Below are 23,370 nucleotides of genomic sequence, written 5' to 3' on the forward strand. Positions count from 1 at the left end.
TTGGGGTACCCCAAGGCTCTGTCCTTGGTCCCCCTTCTCTTTTCTCAATCTACACGTCGTCACTAGGTTCCCTAATAAAGTTCCCATGGTGTTTCAATACCATTTCTATGCCGATGACACCCAAATCTACCTCTGCACCAGACCTACCTCCTTCCTTAATAACCCGTGTCACTAACTGTCTATCTCACATCTCATTTTGGATGTCCTCTCACTACCTTAAGCTAAATCTCTTCACAAACTGAGCTCTTTATTTTTCCCCCTATCTTCCATTGTCTCCACCCCCCAAAATTTCTATTAACTGTTGATAATTCCATCATTACCCCTACCCGCATGCCCGATGTCTTGGGGTCCACACTTGACTCAGATCTTTCCTTCACTCCTCACATTCAGTCCTTTGCTAAAGCCTGCCGCTTCCACCTTAAAAAACATTGCTAAAAATTAGACATTTCCTTACACAAGATACAACCAAGATTTTAATCCACTCTCTCATCCTGCCACATAGCTCCTTTACAATCCATTATGAATGCCCTCTGCCAGGCTTCATCTTCCTTACTCGTCGCTCTTCATCTGCTGCACCTCTCTGCCAATCCCTTCACTGGCTTCCTCTTGCCTCTAGGATTAAACATAAACATCCTCACCCTGACATATAAAGCTCTCAACTGCACTGCTCCCCCCAAACATCTCAGAACTTGTCTCTAGATACTCTCCATCCCGTCCCCTTCGATCAGCTCAGGGATCTCCTCCTCTCTTGTTACTTCCTCACATTCCCGTTTACAGGACTTCTCCAGACTGGCCCCCATCTTGTGGAATTCCCTGCCTCGCCCCATAAGACTCTCCCCTAGTTTTAACAGCTTCAAGCACTCCCTAAAAAACTCTACTATTCAGGGATGCATACAACCAACACTAACCTTCCTAACTCCATTGCTTTCCCCTTGAACCCCTTAGAACGTAAGCCTATGGGCCCAGCTGTTTACAGATCGCTTCATAAGAGCTGACTACAACAGTGAAAACTCTCGGCCTGGCCCTCTAACCACTTGACCCCTACAAAAGCTATCCTGTACACCGACTATGTTTTACAGCGCTGCGGAATCTGTTGGTGCTCTGCAAATACCTGATAATAATAATAATAATAATAAAAGCTAATGCAATGCACATTAGGCCAGCAATGATTTAAAAAGAGGCTGAGGGAATCAGGTGCATGAATGATTAATAATTTTGGCAGGTAAGTTGAATGCAGATACTCCCCAAACAGTATGATTGTCAGTAGCAGGACGGCATTCTTAAAGGGACGTATGTTACATTCTAGTGGATAAGCAGTTTTTTAAATATTCAGATACCCCGTCTGGCACCAACATCCATGCCATGTTCAAGTCGCTTAAATCCCCTTTCTTCCCCATTCTGATGCTCGGTTTTGAACTTCAGCAAGTCGTCTTCACCACGTCTAGATGCCTAAATGCATTGAGTTGCTGCCATGTGATTGGCTGATTAGCAATTTATGTTACCAAGCAATTGAACAGGTGTACTTAATAAAGTGGCCGATGAGTGTATATATATTTTTATATATATATATATATAAAATCCCAGACCAACACCTTCGGACCTTTTCACCTGCCACAACTGCCCCTCCCTCCGGACCACAACCCAACCAACTAACCCACCCCAAAACAGCCGCAATTACCTCAACTGCATCCTCCCACAACACCCGCTCCATCCACAAGCACGCCCTCAAAATCTGGAACCTGCTAGACTCTACCTTCCCAGGACGTCGCCTTCCTCACCGAGACCTGGCTGAACCCTGCATCAGCGCTGGACATTGCCACTGCAATACCCGACGGCTACAAGATCAACCACAAAGACTGCAGCCAACAGACCTGGAGGAGGCATCGCCATCATCCACAAGCACATCATCCAAGTCACAACCAGCTCCGACGACCACTCACCAAGCCTAGAACAGCTACACTTCAAGATCCAGGTCAACCCCCAACCATCACCCACCACGGCACCCCTCATCTACAGACCTCCCGGACGTCGTCCCGCCCTTCTGTGACTCTACTCACCGACCACATTGCACCCCATGCCCTCACCCACAAAGGACTACATCTCCTCGGTGACCTCAGCTTCCATCTTGACAACCCCCAATGATCACAACACTCCCACCCTCATGGAAAACCTTGGAACCATCGGACCTGAAGCAACTCGTCAACTACCCAACCCACGCAGCCGGCCACACCCTCGACCCGATCTTCTCCTCAGGAAACCACATATTCAGTCAATCACATCACCGAACTCCTCTGGACTGACACCACTCGCATACACGTCTCCTTCAACAAACCCACCACCCACCTCCGACAGTAACCACCCGGCCCCACAGAAACTGGAACAACATCACCCAAGACCAACTACACCGCACCCTAAACAAATCCTCCCCACCTACTCCACAGACGCCAACTCCCTCCGTCCGCAACCTCCACCGCTGGATTACAGGACTGCTCCAACACCCTCGCCGCCTTCAAAAAAACGTCCAGGACGCCCAAACCATCAACAAGGCCATCTGGTTCATACACCATCGCCTCTGAACTCCGCCGCACCATCAACTACTCCATCAAAACCGGCACCTTCCCCCGATGTCTGGAAAGCACGCAGAACTGAAAAACCCTGCTGAAGAAATCCTCGGCAGACCCCACGTACCCGAAAAACTACCGCTCCATCTCTCTACTCTCCCCTTCCCCGGCAAAAAATTATAGAGAAGTCCCATCAACTTGCAACTTATTGACCACATTTAGGCCAACCACACCCTGGACCACACCCAATCCAGTTTCAGAAGCAACCACAGCACCGAGACCGACAGTCCACATCATGCTCGACCGATCAGCAGCTTTCAACCACTGTCGACCACAACACCCTCCCCACCCGTCTACACAACACCGGCATCCGCAGCAAAGCCCTGGAATGGATTACCTCCTTCCTCACGGGCAGGGACCCAGAAAGTCGGACTCCCAACCCTTCTCCTCCAAACCCACACCAGTCAACTGCGGGTGTACCGCAAGGCCTCTTCGCTGAGCCCCACCCTCTTCAACATCTACATGGCACCTCTGGCCGCCACTGTCCAATGCCACGACCTCAACATTGTCTCTTACGCCAACGGACACCCAGTTAAACATCTCACTCGCCCGAGATCCCACCACCACCAAAAAGAACGTCCATGAAGGTCCTGACAGCAGTCGCGCCTGGGATTGAATGACAACCGGCTCTCAAACTAAACACAGACAAAACCGAAGTCTTCCTCCTTGGGCCCCAATAAATCCGCATGGGATGACTCCTGGTGGGCCCACAGCATTCGGTCACCCTCTCAACCCCAACCGAAGACCGCGCACAAAATCTAGGCTTCATTCCTGGACTCCTTACTCGCCATGGACCGACAATTCAAAGCCATCACCTCAACATGCTTCCACAGTTCTCCACCTGCTACGAAAAATCTTCAGTGGAGTCCCTACCGAAACCAAGAAAACAGTCACCCACACCCTCGTCAGCAAGCCGGTTGGACTATGGCAACGCACTCTATGCCCGGCTCCACCATCAAACTCCAAAAGAGACTCCAACATATCCAAAACGGCCACTCAGCCAGACGCATCTTTGACAGTCCCTCTCCAATGCCACATCAACGAACACCTAAGGAACCCTTCACTGGCTCCCCATCAACAAAGATAATCACCTTCAAGCACCTTACCCACGGCGTTTCAAGGCCCTACATAAACATCGGACCCGAATACATCAACCACCGCATAAATTTCTACACCCCACGCCAGACAACTCCCGATCGGGCCCGACCAAGCACTCACAGCTCATCCCAGCATCAGCAAATCCACAGCGGGTGGAAGATCCTTCTCCCACATGGCAGCCAAAGCACCTCCAAACAATCACCTCCCTTACCAAGTTCAGAAAGGACCTCAAAACCTGGCTCTTCAATGAACCGCCCATCCCCTCCCCCCCCCTCCCCTCCTATCCCCTTTCCCTTAGCGCCTTGAGACCCTCACGGGTGAATTAGTTCACGCTCTATAAAGTACCCAATAGATAGATAGATATAGATAGATAGATAGATACTCTTTATATACAGAGAGAAAGACATAGAGAGAGAGAGAAAGAGAGAGAGAGCTTTTTTTCACATCCTGCAATGAGATTTTTTTGGTGAAAATTTTTCTGCACTGTTGCTTTGCAGCGCTGCTCCGTATTTGACTGTTCTCTTCAAACAACACTTCCCTCTGGCTGTCACTGTGTTAAGGAAAAACTTACACAGTACATCCCAGAGCACAGCACTGTTTGAAGTGAAACAGGCTTCTGTGGAGCATCTCTTGCAAAGCAAAAGCGATAACAGTTCCTGCATGTTTCCTGTTCTTTCTGCAGACATGTTGCAATTTTCCTGCAATTACATCTCAGATCACAACATCATCTGCCTTAGGATATGTATAAATGCACTAGCCCCAGAATACATATATAAGTGTACATGATAAAACTAAAATGACAACAAAACATTTCTCTCCTTATTTGCTAATAAACATATTATTTAGAAAAATAGAAAATTAAAATTCATCATTATACTAACCAGTCTTGAAAATGGCAGCTTACTGATTAACAGCATTGTGGATCCTTGATATTTCCGTATATCAAGAAGAACACTCTTTGATGGTCGGTATAAAGGTCTGCGAGCTGTGTAATAAATAACAAAATTAAAAATATATTAAACAAAAGGACAGTATCCAATTGAATATTTTTACCATAACTGCACATTAAAAATGCAGTGTCATTACAGTGTTCTTTTCAGGGGCCTTTTAAATGGCTGCACCACCCGGCTGAGTTTACTGACAATCCATCAGAAATTAAAACCTAGTATTAAACCTAAAATGAGTTAATATTAAAATGTTTCAATGCTTATTGCATAGATTATAATTAAATAAAATTAATATAAGCAATTAATTGGTACAGCAGAAATACTGTTTACTTAAAGTGAATGTAAATTTGAATGAATGAGTGCCCTGGTTTATAAAAATACCTATTAAAAACAGGGGCACTTTAATTCATTAAAACTTTACATTGCAGTGGTTTTTTTTAAAATGCTTACCTTTCTTTAGCAACCAAGACCGGTGATTCCCCGCCCGCAGCTCCTCTGTACTTACCTCAAGCAATGACGAAACCCATCTTCCCTCCAATCAGAGGCGTGCACCTTAGAGCATTCATCTCGTGAGGCCAGCGCCGTGAGATTGGAGGAAGCCGGTTTTCGTCATTGAGGTGCTAAGTACAACAGGAGAGGCGGGCGGAGGATCGCCGGTTTGGTTTTGCTAAATTAAGGTAAAAAACGCTGCAATGTAAAGTTTAATGAATGAAAGGGGACCCTGTTTTTAATAGTATTTTTTTTTTTTTTTAATTTTTTTATTGAGGTTATTCATAAATACAGCTCCAAGGCAATGCACAATAGCGGAAACAGCATATACATTATGTTACAGAAGTATGACATGGAAGTGCATAACAATAAGTTACAACGATAATTAAAAGTCAAAACCAATATCACCGTAAGTAAAGCTATTTACACTAGTAATAAACCTAATTTATATGTTTTTAATATATAGATAGATATTTGCCCCCCACACTTCTAGGGGCCACTCTTGGACCCATGAGAATATATATGACTCAATAGGGGGACTCTAATGATAGGTGCGGTCACCTTTTGGACCATAGAATTTTATAATGACCCAAAGTGATATATTTCCTATGTCTGCCATATCAAAGTAAAGCTAAAGGAGAAATGAGGATAATAATCAATTATAAGGGACATATTACAAAGGTGTCCAAAGTTTGTTCTAAGCGATGTCATCCTGTTATATGGCGCACTCTCTCTTGACTAAGTCTATGCCCGCAATGGAAGGAGAATTGGAGTTGAACATGGCGAACCCTATTACTCATTAAGGTTGACAGGGGACTAATGGGGACTACAAATAGGGGAGTTGAACTATCTTTGCTGCCACTTGATATATCTTTCAACTACAGAGCCAACCTCCTTAGGCCATAGGTGACCTCCAACTCCCCAGATAATATCCCTGAATGCATTTTGGGTGTTTAAATCCCAGACCAGGGCAGCCCCTTACTCAAGCTCACTATTACTTAGCTCTCCCGTTTTTTTTTTGTTTTTTTTTTGCCTTTTTTTTTTTTTTTTATTTTTTTTTTGTTCTTTTTCCTTTCCCCCGGTAGTTACCCTCAAAGTATTGCGCTACCTCGGCCGCTGGCTGCGCAAAAGAGGATTAACTGATGCTATGTTAGCTATTATCATCATGAGAACTATTTTCTAATTGATCTCTGCAAGGGGACCTCTAAGTACATAAGGGACATCGTCGTGAGGAGAAGGGGTCACCAGAATGTACAGTCAAATCACTCCAAAGTACTGAATAGCAAACTGACTTAGATACTGCTCTAAACAATAGTAAAATAAATGGAACCTCCAGTTCAACTAACATAACTACAAACATTGAAACAAAAAACATGTGTTTGAGGGGCACTATCCTAATGAAATATCTTTCCTCTTATAACGCCAAGTGGAGTAATACCCCTGATCCTGGAGTAGGAAAATGAGCCTACCCACCTTTGCAACAAGGCTCTTCTGGTGAAGGACATATATAAAAATACAACAGCGCCCATTATAACTCTAATAAATTACCCAGACATTGCCCCCCAACCCAGACATTAATATAAATCATTGTGTGACGTGTAGGAAGTTTGTAAGGGAAAACCACTTAGGGAGCAATACACAGTGTAGAGCAGAATATTTACATTTAAGTCTAAGCACTATAAAGCTTCCATATTAATTCTGTTGGTACAGTGACACCATGTAGGTGCAGCTTAACTATAGAGGCATGCACATATGAAAGAAAGCAGAGTGCAGGGCCAAAAGCTTTTAACATATAGATTGCATTATAAGTTAGTTCTGCTTTATATTGAACTGTCTGTTAATGTTCCTTATGTTATCCTGTATTAAACTAAGGAAGAGAAGAATCATACAACAGGACATATAATGCTGAAAGAAAAATAAAGAATACAGTGAAATTAAGAAACAAAACAAAAAGAAAAAACAACCACAAAGGGCTTAATGTAGTTGTTAGAGTTCCCATTCTATCCATGTTCATAGTGGAAAGTAACCCCATACATAGTTTAAGCAGGGGATGAACTTGCCTGCTGATTCTTATAATAAGTTCTGTGGGTGTGCTACATATAACAGTCTGTCTAATTGCCGCACATCAAAACCAGAAAGTAGCAGCTTCTTATCCGATGCCTGTTCTCCTTATTGCGTCTTCGTTTTTAAAGCATAGGGGTTGTGACCCAGAAAAAAGGAGGTCTGTGCGGTGCGAACTGGTTAATCGGATATGCTGCGGAGGCTAGGCTCAGACGATTTTCCCCTCTTTGTGAAAACTTTGAGTGCGGTGGCTTTGGCCTATAAATCCAGGTGATATAAGTGCCCCCAGTGTGCGGTCCTTTGACAGCAGGTATAGTGATTTCCCCGCGACCAGCCTCCCCTGTGTCTCTGCCCATGATAGGTCCCCTCAAGACCGGGGAGAAGCAACATTCAATTCTACTCTAGTTGCGCTCGCGGGTCTCCCCGCATTCGGCTTCCCCACAAAGGAACCACTCATTATCGCTCTCATTCCCGGTGAGTGATCAGAGGAATCGCCCATCCTTAAAGCGTTACCTACCGGTGTACTCAGATTGCGGTGCTGTGATTGTCCCCATCCGGGACCGGGACCTGCAGCAAGGGATCTAGTGTGTCTGGGAGGTGCGCTTGGGGGCTGTCTTCTTTGTCAAATTTCTTCGGGGAGCTTCTGGGGCATTATATCGATGTCTGGCTTGCTTTGTGAGCTCTCGCAAGACTATCAGTTTTCAGCAAACCAGGTCTGTAATATCCGTTTGTGATGCTCCTCTAGTAAGCGGGTCACAGTCTGAAGTAGTATAGCGACACAAGGCGCCATTTCTTACATATGGTGTGTAGCAGTGAAGTTTCTCAATCCTCTCTCCTGGCTTATCCCCCAGAACAAGGACGGCATAGCAGACATAGGTAGCATGAATGATAAATGTTTTTCTCCTTTAGAGAAGGATTGCAATCCAGTAGGGAATGCCTTACCCGGATAGACCGGGGGGGGGTGCCTGAGGTCTCAGAAGAGGCCCGCCGCCAGAGGCCACAGCAGTCCAGATCAGCGCTCCAGAATCATTAAGTCAGCAAATTTGGTAAAGATCAGTTCAGTGGATTATACTGCAGACACAATAAAACGTTTTTTCTCCCATAGATGCTGCAATTATCAGTGCATAATCGGCGGATTTGTGCAGATATTCTTCTAGAGCTCCTGATAACACGTCCTGTCATGGACCGCCGCCTAGACACGCCCCCCTTAATAGTATTTTTTAAGAAACGGGCACTGATTCATTCAACTTTACATTCACTTTAAGAGGGGAATCTTTGCATTTTATTTTGTGCAAGTTTAAAGATAACTGCACAGGAAAAGTCAAACAAAAGTCAAACATAGCATAATTCAGCCACGTCAAAAACATATGAGTCATACAATGATCAGTTCTCAAGGATTTTATGTATGATCTATATATTTTCATATACAGTAGCAAACAAAGTATCAATCTCGGCACAAAAATCCAAGTCAGGAGAGAGATGAAAGATTAAAATGTCCACTTTAGTGGATACGATATATAAAAATGTAAAGGGCACAGCACAGATCGGTTACTTTGTTTACTACAGTCGTCCCGAAGAGAGGGGCATGGAGGAGAGCCTTAGTAATCTGCGGCTTTCAACCTCTGCCGTTTCAAACAGTATCGGCATCTAAGTGTACGCACACTACGGATCTGGTTGTACACACTATACACAGCTGAGATGTGAAACATGCTGTCTTCAGGATTAACAGCTCACGATAATATTGCAGCTCATTGTCACTGGCTTGTGGGTCAAGAGAGGTGCCCTGATTGAGTTTGCTGAGGTGCGGTAAGTCTTCACTTACTATACATATTAAGATTTGTGATATGAAGTTGAAACTTTTCTTGTTTGCACCTACAAAGAGTCACTGGGGTAGATTTATTAAGCAGCGGATGCTGCAATCTAACCCGGTAGTTTCAGGTTCCCCTGAAACTGAAGTTAAGAAGCAGCGGTCTTAAGACCGCTGCTCCTTAACTCGTCCGCCACCTCTTTGAGGACAACAATCATCCCGATCAGATATGATTGGGATGATTGACACCCCCTGCTAGCGGACGATTGGATAAATGTATGCTGTCAGCATTTATTGATGTGCGGCGAACATGAGCCGCTATAGCGGATCATGTCCACTCGCACAATGATAAATTTGCCCAACTGTATGGATCGCATATGATGAAAGATTGTGATTACAGGTGCTATACTTGCCTAGAATTACCATACATGCAATCAGTGTGAATTTTCTATTTTTATAAAGAGTTTATTTTCATATACATGTGCATGTAAAATATAAATAGCCAAATTTGTGTTAAACACTAAGGGGCCGAATTATCAATGTGTGGACTGACATGATCCGCTGTAGCAATCATGTCCGCCACACATCGATAAATGCCAACAGCATACGCTGTCGCCATTTATCATTGCACAAGCATTTCACTAGAAATATACAAAAATAAAATTATTAACCTGACTAAAACGCAGACAATAATAAATCAAACAAAAAACAATGTGTTAGTGCAAAAAGGATATGTCCAAAAAAGTCAATTGGAGACTAAATCCCAACTCCAAATGTGCATAAGTGATCCCAGGGATTACTTCTCAGTGGAAATGAATGCTGCAGTCGAACTCCAAGGGGCATCTTTATCAAGCTCCATATAGAGCTTGATGCCTCTAAAGACCTTTGCTCCATAACCTGTCCACCTGCTCTGAGGCAGCGGACAGAAATCAACCCGATCGAATACGTATCGCACCAGCAGTTCACAAGATTTATCGATGTGCATCGGACATGATCCGCTATATCGGATCATGTCCGCTCGCACCATAATAAATAGGCCCCTAAGGGTTAATCTCGAATAAAACAGATCAATGTTGCCAATGGCGAAGTTCTGTGAGACTACAGGGTTAATTCACATATTACAGAGCTTCACATCAAGCTCTAGATATAAAATCAATGGTAGACTCCAGCAGGAGCAGATATAAGTGAACTCAGATGAATGTTAAAACAATTTATTAAAAACTGTTAAAATCACAGGGGTTTACAGAGAACAACCACAGCTAGAACTTCTGTATATTACACAGACTGTATATTTGTAAACAATGTCTATAATTACGGTTTGCAGTTCAGAAGGTTGGTCTCCGCCCACAACGTGACATCACACGCTCAAAATCCTTCTGCTATTTCAAAGAAAAACTTATAATTGGAGTAAATTAGAAAGTTGCTTAAAATTGCATGCTCTATCTGAATCATGAAAGAAAAAAATGGGTTTGGTGTCCCTTTAAGTAGATGAAAACATGATAAAACATATTTATGCAATATTCAGATTTAATATAGATTTTAACTATGTATTTACTGTAAAATATTTCACATTTGCTAATGCAAATATGCTATGTTGTGCGATGGGTGTTAGGTTTTTTTTTTCAACAATTCTTTTTTCTCTATTGACTTCTATATGGAATGCGAAAATGCAATGGAGTTGCGCGATCTCGGGTGGTCGCTTTCCCCCCATTTTTTTCTCTTAATTCATTTCTATGAGGGAATACATGCACGTGGAAAATTAAGTTTGTTTTTTTCGCACTATTCAGGTTAACGCTAGCGCAAAATATGTTTAACTTGTAATACGAACGCAACGCGACTAGCGGAAAAAGCTTAACTCTAGCGGAGTTTTCGCGATCGGGAAAAAAACATACTGCGACACTTGTAATCTAGCCCTAAATACATTTCATGCACCTCCCTCTAAATATGGGAGACGCCATACTGGAACCTAAGTTTACTGCAAGTATCTGAAAAAGGTTTGCTCCACATATGCATGCAATGGAATCCAATGAAAGCTAGATTTCAACATGGCAGAACTCATGACTAGAGGGAGGCGGAGGATAACCTTAATACTATGCTTAGAAAATGTATGTAGTGTTTAATGTCCGTTTAAGATGGCACTGAGAGAGTGGAAAGAAGAATGGCAGTTAAAGCTTTAGGACAGTCAGCAGCAAGAGCTGCAGGGGGACTTGGTGGATACATTTCAGCTACACCCATGGAACGCCCCTGTTCAGACCATTAGGTGGGGAAATTCATTTTACAATAAAGAAAACAGTAGGATTTGCGTTTTGTATTATAAATACAAACGTCAGAGTTGTTTGCATGTGCAGTTTAGTTTTATTACGATTTTTAATAGTTTTTTTCCTGTATAATTTCAATAGGAATTTTTTTTTTCTTCATAAAATATGATTTGTTGAGAACAATTTTGTTACTATTTTTAATGCAAATAAACAATACCATTTTTATTTCAATAATTAATGTATTCATTTTATACGGTTCTTAAAGTGATGGTAAATCTAAGCATATAACAAACGCTAGGATGTCTTATCACTAAGAATAAACATTAGTTTCAGTAATCCGTTACTAAATAAACACTGTTAAACTCACCCTATAGCTGTGCTAGGATGTCAGTTGACACACACGGCTATTGGTTTAGAGGTAGAAACGTTACCTAATTGAAGAAGAGCGCTGTGCCGTGGGCGGCCAGAGCTGTTGAGTTAGCTATATACTTGCAGCACATATAGGGAGAGTTTATCATTGTTTATTTAATAACTGATGACTGAAACTAATGTTTATTTTTAGTGATGGTAAAACCTAGAGTTTGTTATATACTTGGATTTACCATCATTTTAAATGATTATTAATTTTTAAAGGGTTAAAAAACATTCTGTAAAAATATATTTTGAGTGTTGCATATTAATTTCCATTCACTTGTTATTCAAAAACAAAGCTTTGTATTAAGAAATTCATTTTTTTTAATATATTTTTTTTTATTTTTTCCTAACCAACAGCCCTCCCGAATACATGAGTAGTAAAGTGATGGTAAATCCTAGAGTTTGTGAAACGCTAGGATTTACTATTGGAACAAATAAAGGGGAGTTTTTTATTCATGAAGTATAAAATACTTTATTCTGAAAGCTCCTTTATTTGTTTGCAGCGTTCGCCGCACTGAGCTGCTAAGGCAGCCCACGGCAGAACGCTATTTGATGTTTCCACCTTTTAGCCAATAGCCGTGCAAGAATTCCTGCTTGGTACCGTATATTAACCCCCCCCCCCCCCTTTATTAGTTAAAATCTTAGCGTTTCACAAACTCTAAGATTTACCATCACTTTAAAGGGATACTAAGTCTAAAAAATTTCTTTAAAATTTCAGATAGAGCATTCGATTTTAAGCTTTCTTAATTTCTTCTAATTTACTCAAATTAGCAATGTTTCTTTGTTCTTTTGCTATTATTAACTAAAAAGCAGGAATGTAAAGCTTAGGAGGCGGCCCATTTTTGGCTCAGAACCTGGGTTATGCTTGATTATTGGTTGGCTGAATTTAGTCACCAATAAGCAAGCGCTATTCAGGGTGCTGAACCTAAAATTGGACGGCTCATAAACTTTACATTCCTGCTATTAAATAAAGATACAGAGAATGAAGAAAAAATCATACCGGGGTTTTCCGAAAACCCGCCCAGGGCCGTTAAATGGAAAAACCTGTTTTTTTGGCCTTCATTCTTGGACCAAATAACAGCCCAGGGCTATAATACGGTAGTCACTTATACCAGTCTGTAGGATGCTGATAGCCCCTCCAAATGATTTTAAAGTGCTAAGCCATAACAAATAAAAGAGGATGCTTTATTTTCTTGTAGTAAGTACATTTATTACCTCATGTACATTTTTTTAAAAATAAAAAAAAACAGCATGTTAAATCAAACTGGCATTTCAATTTTTTTAATATAACCTAATATAACCTAATACCAGTATAACCTAATAAAACATATGGCATCTGGTAAAATGTTCATGTAACTCTCAAATAGGAACTTTTTTTTTATTATAGTAACATCAAATAAGTAAAACTGACTTTCAAAATTTTTAATACAACCAAGTAACCAACATATATACGGTACCATAGTCCATATTGTCTGATTAAATCTTCATGAACTTTCAAAGCCTTTGAATTCCAACTCGTCATCACTTTTGAACAATTCAAGTATATCTTCATCTGTACTGGTACTGGAAATTTCACTTTCTGCATCGTGGTCATCATCATCATCATAATCATCATCTTCTCTTTCATTTTCATTAGAGACAGATAAAACCTCAACTAAGCGTGTGTTCAACAGTTCGTTTTTCACTGTCTGCCCACGGGGTGCTATTCCACAGCATTGAAAAGCACGACTTATGCTTTCTTTGTTGAGACTGACTACAGCATGAGCCACAAAGTCCACTATGTGTTGATAGGAAGGTTTTTTGCGATAACCTTTGTTTGTATACTCCTTTTCGCCATTGGCAAACCAATCTTCCCACTGAGCACGAAGTGCTTTTTTGAATGGACCATTGATTGCTACATCTAATGGCTGTAGATAGGATGTTGTTTTCGGAGGGATAAGTTTGACAACTGTATTCCTACGCTGAAATGCCTCCAACAATTCGGACTTCTTGTGTGCTGAGCATTCATCCATGAACAATACAGATTTCTCTATGTTGAATAATCGAGACACTTGCTGTCCAAACACATTTTGAATCCACAAAAGCATAAGTTCATAGGTCATTGATCCCTTATTAGATACTGTTAAATAAATATTTTTTGGTACCTTAACTTTTGGAACTTTTTTTAAACCTTTAAGGATTATCATTGTTTTTATAACACTGCCAGCAGCATTAACACATAACACAGCAGTAAAGCGAGCTTTAGTAGCACCACAGTGGCTAGCATCCACATTTTTATTGCCAACAAAGTCTATGGTGGAAGAGCTTAACATGTCAATATATACAGGTGTCTCATCCATATTGTAAATGTGGTCAGCTTCCAAATCTGCTGTTAGTGAAGGTATACTGTCCAAATAGCTGCGTGCAATTTGTGCCTTTTCTCCTAGAGTTTTATTGTCTGCTTGACCTACATGTGTACTTTCTCACAGATAGCTTGTTACGTTTCATAAAGTTTGATATCCACTTATCAGAGCACTTGAATTCCGCTGTTTCTATTTCATGCTCTTGTGCAATTACAAAAGCCTGTTCACGTAAACGGCGATAATTAACAATCAGTTTATTTGCACGTTGTTCCCTAACCCACTGTAATAGTACAGTTTCTAAATGTGCATGTTGTGGTCCTCGACCACCACCTGCAGATCTGCGCCTCTTCTTGTCTGGGATATTTGTCAGTTCAGATTCCCTTTGGCACCATTCACGTATACGTTTTCTATCAATACCCAACTCTCTTGCGGCTGCAGATAAATTACCAGAAAGTTCTTTTACTCTTTTAACAGCATCTAACTTGTCACTGATAGTATATGACTTTTGCACACGTTTTGGTACCGGTTTGGACTCCATTTTGGGGTATAGGTATAGGTACTGTTTTACCTATGTAATTCAATCTGGGCAGAGCAGAGCAGATTAAATATATATTTTTTTTATTTAAGATAATACCTGATTTTCACCCCACCTAGGATCAATGCTATGTTTTTATTATTTGGACTCCAGCCGGTAACTTGCAACTCCAAGCAAAGCTATACTTATTCGTATTTTATTGGAACATGTGAGCTGCCTGCAGGGGATTGGCTGGATGAATTTGATTGACATAGAGCACACCAATAAAGTGAAGATCCTGACCGGATGTAGGCTATGGAGCTCGAGTGTCAGGCTCAGGCATAGGGAAGGCTGCCGCATTGATTTACAGAGCTTTATGGGCAGACTGTCAGTCAGACTGTGTCCCTGTGTGACTCGAGTCGTCAGGATACATAACAGGTTTGTGTTAGTTTGTGTTAGTAAAATGCTTCACAGTTTGTACGGTAGGTAGTAGAAAAGATGTTCAGGGGCACCAGGCTTAATCTATAAAACTTTAATTTATTGGTAAAGTATGGTACAATTTAAAACCAGCAAGTTTTATGGATGAAGCCTGGTGCCCTGAACATCTTTTCTACTACCGGTACCTAGATTGCTAAGGGGAAGGAGAGCACAGGCGTACCGGTATATATTAGGATCCGTCCCATTTGAGAGTGCAGGGCAGGTGACCGGAAAGAATCGAGTGGGTGTGACGTCATCTGGGGACGCGGGAGGTTGATGTAGGGAGAGGAAGCACACATAGGATAGACAAGCTCAAGGAGTGAGTCCGGGGCGTATATGCTGCCTTCTCCCGACCTAGCCGACGACAACAGGACATTGCATGATTAAAAAGACCGGTAAGCCCTTTTTGCCCGCCTTGCCCGATCAGATAATGTTTAACCCCATATAACCGCCCACCTAAAATAAGCGCCCATGGGCGGCTTATCGGGTGGGCGGGTTTCCGGAAAACCGGTAATAGGAGTAAGTTAGAAAGTTGTTTAAAATTGCATGCTCTATCTAAATCATTTAAGAAAAAAATTGAGTTTAGTATCCCTTTAAGGACAGAAACAATTGCATGTCCATTAACGTTATCCACTTCCATTTGACAGCAGCCACATGGATTTTGTCACATGTTGTGCAGAGGGACTGCCACTATCTAAAACATTGCAGCAATGCAGCTAAGCACAATGAGGGTGAAGTAGTCAATGACGTCACTGTCTCACTGCACAATGAAGCACTCTACCAGGAACGAACAAAAGCTCAGTAGCTTGTTCTATAGTGAATTACCACCTGGGGACAGCCTCTTTTAGCCTAATTGTGATTTTCACAGAGAACTTTCCTGAAGTATATCAGTCTGATCCCGCCTAGTAAGGTCAGTCCAGCCCCGAAATACCAGGCAATTCTTCTCTGAACAACTAACATGTTCTTCTAAGCACATTGGACACAGAGTCCACATCTGGACTAAAATAAGCTACTCCCAGGTGGTAACCGGGCCATATTACAAGTCACTGAGCTGTTGTTTATTCCTGGCAGCTTGTTTCTCTTTCTGTTTGTATTTGTATTATGACCATGGGGAAAGTCTCCTTAAAGGGACAGTATACTGTAAAATAGTTTTCCCTTAATGTGTTTACAATTGCTTTTTTTACCAACTGCGGAGTAAAAAATGTATGAAAATTAGCTTTTTAAGGTTTATTTGTGAATATTAAAGCTCTGATTTTGTGTTTTGAACCCACAACCTAATAAAATGGGTTGAGCTTGTAGGTATAATCCGATCTCATTACTGTATCACATTGTGCACATAAACATGTTACTTAATCTTATATCTGTCCATAAAACAATCACCAGTACTTGGAAAAAACAATGGAAAATCAACATTTTATTACCTTATCTCTGCTATATCCTACTGGGAGTATCATTTCTTCTGCTGGCTGTGTTTACAAAGCTTATCTATAGCTGGGACCTGCGGCCACAAACTTTCAGAATAGGTGGGGATACCACATGCTAAATCAACTATTTCAAATGCCAATATAAGGGTAAAGGATCTACTTGTAAACAATTTAATACACTCCAGCAGGTAAAGTGGATCATTGGGAACAAATTAAAGGGGAGAATTTTTTTGAGTAAACTGTCCCTTTAAGGGTGATGGGGGAAACCAGGCGTGGGCTCCTTGCCCAATATGCTTAGAGAGATATGGCTGCACCTACTGACTAGGCCCAAAGGAGGCCAAAACGATCATCTGGGGTTGCCATTTCCCTTGTAATTTGGGGCTGGACTGACATTGTTAGGCGGGATCACACTGACAAACTTAAGGAAATTTATCCTCTGTGAAAAGCACAATTGGGCTAAAAGAAACTACTCCCAGGTGGTAACCAGACCATAGAACAAGCCACTGAGTTTTTGTTCGTTTCTGGCATCTAGTGTTTTTTCTGTATGTACTTTTATTTCCCTTCGGCATGAACCAACGGTTATATGGAAATTAACTGCATAGGAAACATTGAGACATAGGGAAATAGTACTTTAAATGTTTGTTTTATCCATATCAAACTAAAGCACTAATAAATGTTATTTTTCCTCTGAAAAAAAAGTGTCGTAAAAACTGTTTACATTTTAACTGAAACTAACGCAAAACAATCAGTTGTGTACTTCACGCTATAATAGAAATGTTAATTATATATGTCAGCCAATGATCATTGCAAAAGAATTGCTGTAAGCCAATCAGCTTACGTAAGAAACAGCTATGAACCAATGATCATTAGCAGAAAGCACCTATCAGCCAATCAGCTTTAACAATGGCTGTGCAACTGATACTACTGTATTCATTTCAATTTAAAGTTTTAGATTACTTTTTAAGGAAATAAATAATTATATAAATAAGTAAATAAATAAAACATCTTTAAAAAGATCTGATCTTTTATGCTGGGTTTTTCTTTTAGTGCAATGTCCCTTTTAGACAATTTTTTTTAAAGTTATAATACATCTGTGACCAAAAACAGACTGTGGTCTGCTAGTTAGTAGATATATAAGCATTAACTAGATTTAAATTTCCTGCAGTCGAAGGATATTATATACAGTAATAACAAATCTGTAAATATGTTTTGTACAAATATATTTAGCTTCACAACCATTGTCACAATTACAAATTGTGTATTTTAATTGCACATGTACTACTAAATTCAGCATGAACAATGGACACAAATAGATTACAAAGTCTATGCATTTTTTATCTTAGGTTCTTCATAAATAGGGTTGCCACCTTACTGGTATTTTGCCAGCATAGCCGGTATTTTGATGGAGCAATCAGGTGCCAGAACAGCCTATAAACTGGTAATGTTAAAGGGACAATCTACTTCAAAATCCCTTTACTACTGATTCCCCAGTTTTGCAGAACCAACACGGTCATAAAAGTGATGGTAAACTCTCCCCTTTTAAAAATAAGATCTGGAATGTTAGTGATATTTTAGATGGAGATTTATTCATCAGTTGTAATGAAGATGCGCTATACCTTACTTTTTAATATAGATATAAAATTAAAATACCCCACGCTCCGATGCCAACTTCAAAAGTCAATTTTTCTGTGAGTCAAAGGTTTGAATTGTTCTCCAATCAGCGTTCTAGCTACAACAAAAGTGCCATATAGGGAGAGCGGTGATTGGACAACAATTCAGATAGCTCACAGAAAAATGTACTTTTGAAGTGGGCAGCGGAGCACGGGGTATTTGAATTTAATATCTATATTAAAAAGCAAGTTACATATATATATATACATTATATATACTTATATATATATACATTATATATACTTATTATCTTTGTTACAACTTATTAATTAAACTCCATCTAAATTATCACTAACATTCCTGATCTGATTTTAAAAAGGGGAAAGTTTACCAACACTCTAATATACTTTTTGCCTCTGTGATTACCTTGTATCTAAGCCTCTGCAGACTGCTTCCTTATCTCAGTTCTATTTACAGACTTGCATTTAAGACAATTTGTGCAGAATCATGAATAACTACACAGGAGTGAGTGCAATGTTATCTATATGGCAAACATGAACTAGCAGTGTTTTACTGTGTAAAGTCATAAAAATGCAGAGATAAAGACAGCCAGGCAGAAATTTAGATGTTTAAAGGTTATAAAGTAGACCTAAAAAGGAAAAACAGAGGCGCCACGTAGAGCAGTATTGTCTATTTGGAATAGAACAAAGGAGACACCGAACCTCTAAAGTAAGCCTCTCACCAGATGTAGCGGCACAACCGGAGTGCCGTACAGGGCAGCACAGGACCTTCTCAGTCGCCCGTAAGACACAGTGGCAGCGTCAGGACCCGTACCAGAAGAGGCAGGTACCCGGGCAGGCCAATCAGAAGGTCCAAACAAGCCGAAGGAGGCAAGTCCAGAGGTCCGTAGTATACAAACAGGAGCACGAACAATGTAAAAGTACAATCTTTTATTTGTACAGACAAGAGCGACGCGTTTCTCAGCATATAAACCAGCTGTTTCATCAGGCTACAAAGGTTATAAAGTATATTAATATAACAATGTTGGATGTGCAATGCTGGGGATTAAGTAGTAAAGGCGTTATCTATCTTTTTAAACAATATCAGTTTTGGAGTAGACTGTCCCTTTAAAGCCGATATTTCTGTAGGCAACAAGAAAAAGGTTATCACCCCTAGCAGTGATGTCAGCAGCGCAACACACTGATTACTTTCACATTTGTATTTGACCCGATTATTACTAAAAAATAAAGCAGGTTGACAGAGCAAGAAGGTAACTTGTGCTGTATTAGAATATTACTGTGAGTGTGTACTGCAGAGTCTTTATACTGGCAGGCCTGTTACAGAACAGTGCACATATACACAGCTGCTACCCTCCTGCTTCTGCTAGCAGCAGCATTACTGAGATTAAAGGGACATTATACACTCATTTTTTCTTTGCATAAATGTTTTGTAGATGATCTATTTATATAGCCCATAAAGTTGTTGTTTTTTTTAAATGTATAGTTTTGCTTATTTTTTAAATAACATTGCTCTGATTTTCATGCTCCTAACCAAGCCCCAAAGTTTTATGTGAATACCGTCAGCTACCTTCTCCAGCTTGCTCCTGTTTGTGTAAAAGGTTTTTTCATATGCAAAAGAAGGGGAGGAGGGTCTTATTTCCCACTTGCAGTGGGCTTTCCAGCTACCTTTTCAACAGAGCTAAACAGTTTTATACTGGATTTTTATATCAGTGTCTGTGCATCTTATTCTTTATAGTAGTGTCTATTACATGCAGTTATATGAAAATGAGTGTATACTGTCCCTTTAAGTTTTTCACTTCTCCGGGTGTTCCAGCAAGCAAGATGAATTGAGAAGAGGAAGCAATTCAGAGCAAGGCTGAAGCAGTACTGACTTGTTACTTCCCCTCCCTGTAAGCCTGCTCTGATCTCCTCTTCTACCTCTCAGAGGTTGTGTCATCTGTCTGTCCTGACTACAGAAGCACACTTGACTTCACTGTAGAAAAATGCCTGGTATAAGATTACATTGCCAACAAGCTGTAAAGGGTTTATCAAAAAAAAAATCTTAAAAGGACAGTCAACTTAAAATGTTTTATTGTTAAAAAAAGATAGATAATCCCTTTATTAGTAGGCTGACCATATTGCCGCTTTAAAAAGGGACACATATGAAAAATACATGTCAGGGCTGTTTTCAGGGCTGTTAAAAGAAATGGTTTTGTATAAGAACCCTCACATATGTATTTTTCATATGTGTTCCTTCTTAAAGCTGCAATATGGTCAGCCTATTTATTACCCATTACCGAGTTTTGCACAGAAAACCTGGTTATAGTAATACACTTTTTATCTCTGTGATTACCTTGTAGCTAAGCATCTTCTGAAGCCCCCTGGTCACGTCTTTGTATTTATGATCTATTGACTTGCATTTAAGCCAATTAGTGCTGTGTTGTTAGAACCGACGGGCGTGACCACAATGTTATCTATATAGCTCACATGAACTAGTTGTGAAAAGCTAATACAAAAGCATGTGATCATGGGGTTGTGTTTAGTGACTTAGAAACAAACTGATATTTAGAGGTTTAAAGGTAATAACGTATATTAATATATTGATGTTGGTTGTGCAAAGCTGGTGAATGGGTAGTAAAGGCATTATCTATATTTTTAAATAATAACAAATTTTAAGTTGACTGTCCATTTAAGAGAAAGTATTGTGAACAAATGGGTCTGAGGATTAATGTTTAATCACAACTACAGGAATTTAAATTATTCCTCTAACCCCATCCCCCCCCCCCCCAACGTTTCTAACTCAAATTTGTCTATGTAGGTGTGTTTGTGGATGTTTATTCTAGGTGTATGTGTATGTCTGAATTCCTGTATAGTTGTGCATGTAATTGTGGATGATTATGTGTGTTTTACTGTAGTTGTGCATCTACATTTGTGGGAATGTAGGTGTCTGTTTGTATGTGCTGCCTGTATAGATGTGAGAATGTAGATGTCTGTGTGTTTGCATGTGGTGCCTGTATAGATTTGGGAATGTAGGTGTCTGTGTGTTTGCATGTGGTGCCTGTATAGATGTGGGAATGTTGGTGTCTGTGTGTGTGCTTGTGCCCTAAGGCAGAACATACAGTGATCTGAGATGTCATAGCAGAAAATGCATAATGTCTGCAGAAAAAAAGAGAACACATCCAGCAACTGATAGTGCTTTAACTTTGCAGGACTGCTCCACATTAGACTGTTCTCTTCAAATAGCACTGTGACCTGGCTGCGCTGTGTAAGTTTTCCTTAATAGAGTGCATTAAGAGCAAAGTGCTGTTTGAAGTGTACAGTTAAATATACTGTAGTGCTACAAAAGCAGCAGTGCATTCATTGATTGTTGACCAGCTCTCAAATTTTTTTAAACTCACCCCCTAGCCTTCCCCACTCTGCAAAGCTGTTTTTTTCTGAATGTAAGACATTCGTATGAGCAATGCACCTTTTTTATTACTACATTTCTATGTTAGACCAAGAGAAAAGGGAAAATAAAATATTCAAGAGACATTTTAAATTTCTTTTTTTGTCTACAGCTAATTTTCAATGCGATGTTCAACTACTGCGCTATATTGTAAAGCTTTAAAAATTGCTTTATACTCCAGTTAACTTTAACTAACACATTGCATTTGAACTAGTGCTTTAGTGTAACTGCCTAATTTAAATTGAATGTTATTTAAAAATGGCCTGCAGAAAATGTTTCACTAAAAAAATCTTATCGCAGAAAGTGGAAAAAAAGTTCTGCCTCTGGGCTTGTGGTGCCTATATAGATGTGGGAATGTAGGTGTCTGTGTGTTTGCATGTGGTGCCTGTATAGATGTGGGAATGTAGGTGTCTGTGTGTTTGCATGTGGTGCCTGTATAGATGTGGGAATGTAGGTGTCTGTGTGTTTGCATGTGGTGCCTGTATAGATGTGGGAATGTTGGTGTCTGTGTGTGTGCTTGTGGTGCATGTGTATATGTGGGAATGTGTGGGTGCATGTGTATATGTGGGAATGTAGGTGTCTGTGTGTTTGCATGTGGTGCCTGTATAGATGTGGGAATGTTGGTGTCTGTGTGTGTGCTTGTGATGCATGTGTATATGTGGGAATGTGTGGGTGCATGTGTATAAGTGGGAATGTGTGTGTGAGTGCATATGGTGCCTGTATATATCTGCAAATGTGGGTGTCTGTGTGTGTGTCCATGTGGTGTCTGTATACATGTGGGAATGTGGGTGTCTATGTGTGTGCTTGTGGTGCATGTATATATGTGGGAATGTATGTGTGAATGCATATGATGCCTGTATATATCTGTAACTGTGGGTGTCTGTGTGTGTGCATGTGGTGCATGTATATATGTGCAAATGTGGGTATCTGTATATTTGTGGGTGTCTGTGCAAATGTGGGTGTCTGAATGTCCAAAAGCATTTATAGCACCCCAATTTAGCTACAAATGGCTCCATTTGTATGTGTGCTGTGTCTCCTCCCCAATTAGCCCCTCCAAATATTGTTATATAACCTCCACTATGTTTGCCCAATTCCTACAAAAGTTTTTTTCCCAGTTTTGAAAACTATAGCTGGTGCTGGTACAAATGATCTGCCTGCGTCTAGTTATTTAGTAATAATAGTAGATACTTTCACAATTGAAATACAAATTAACACTGCGTTTCTTTATTTAAAATGGGGGGGGGGGGGTATGAGAATGTATTATGTATAGTCATAATTGTCATCGTAGCGTGTTGCATGTTAGGGAGAACAAGAATGAAGATAATGGTAGCAAGATATAATGTCCATTGAAAATGCAAAGTAGCGCACAGCTAACAGAAATAAAGTCATTTTGTGTGCAGTTATACCATTCATATTTTATTCAGTGTTTATAAAACGTGTATAATATATATATATATATATATATATATATATATATATCACGAATAACAGAATCGTTATATAATGATTATAGACATTCCAATTAATCGTTTTGCAACAAGCAAAAGTGATGCTACCAAAGCAAAGCACGGTCCAATCATGATTTACATACAGTACCGGGCATTTTTTAATATCCTTTGAATCTTGTTGATTTCCCTACCTCTTCTTCCCTGGTGTCTCCTACCCTCTATCCGTCCATCCCCGCTCTCTACTACTTCAGGGGTGGTGGGGGCTGCTTGTGTCCTTTCCCTAAGGAGCTCATCTAGCGGAACCCTACGAACTGGTACACCTTTTCTACGGGACGGCGGCATAGTACTGTCAGAAGTGAACCGCCGTATCAAGCAGTAGAGAAGGCCACGTGACTACTGAGAGACCATGTGACTA

General features: G+C 40.4%; 1 protein-coding gene across 1 annotated transcript in view; it reads right to left on the minus strand.

The window, feature by feature from the left end:
* Positions 1-13,162, minus strand: part of LOC128647343 (uncharacterized) — a 61,790-nt gene extending 48,628 nt beyond the window's left edge. Inside the window, exons 1-2 of the mRNA XM_053700127.1 lie at positions 13,153-13,162; positions 4,601-4,704 (exon numbers count right to left, since the gene is read on the minus strand). Of these exons, the coding sequence (XP_053556102.1) occupies positions 4,601-4,704; positions 13,153-13,162 (114 nt within the window). The remainder of the gene's footprint in view (positions 1-4,600; positions 4,705-13,152) is intronic.
* Positions 13,163-23,370: the final 10,208 nt, after the last annotated feature.

Source organism: Bombina bombina, chromosome 2 (assembly GCF_027579735.1).
Source record: "Bombina bombina isolate aBomBom1 chromosome 2, aBomBom1.pri, whole genome shotgun sequence".
In the NCBI taxonomy this organism is placed as follows: Eukaryota; Metazoa; Chordata; class Amphibia; order Anura; family Bombinatoridae; genus Bombina; species Bombina bombina.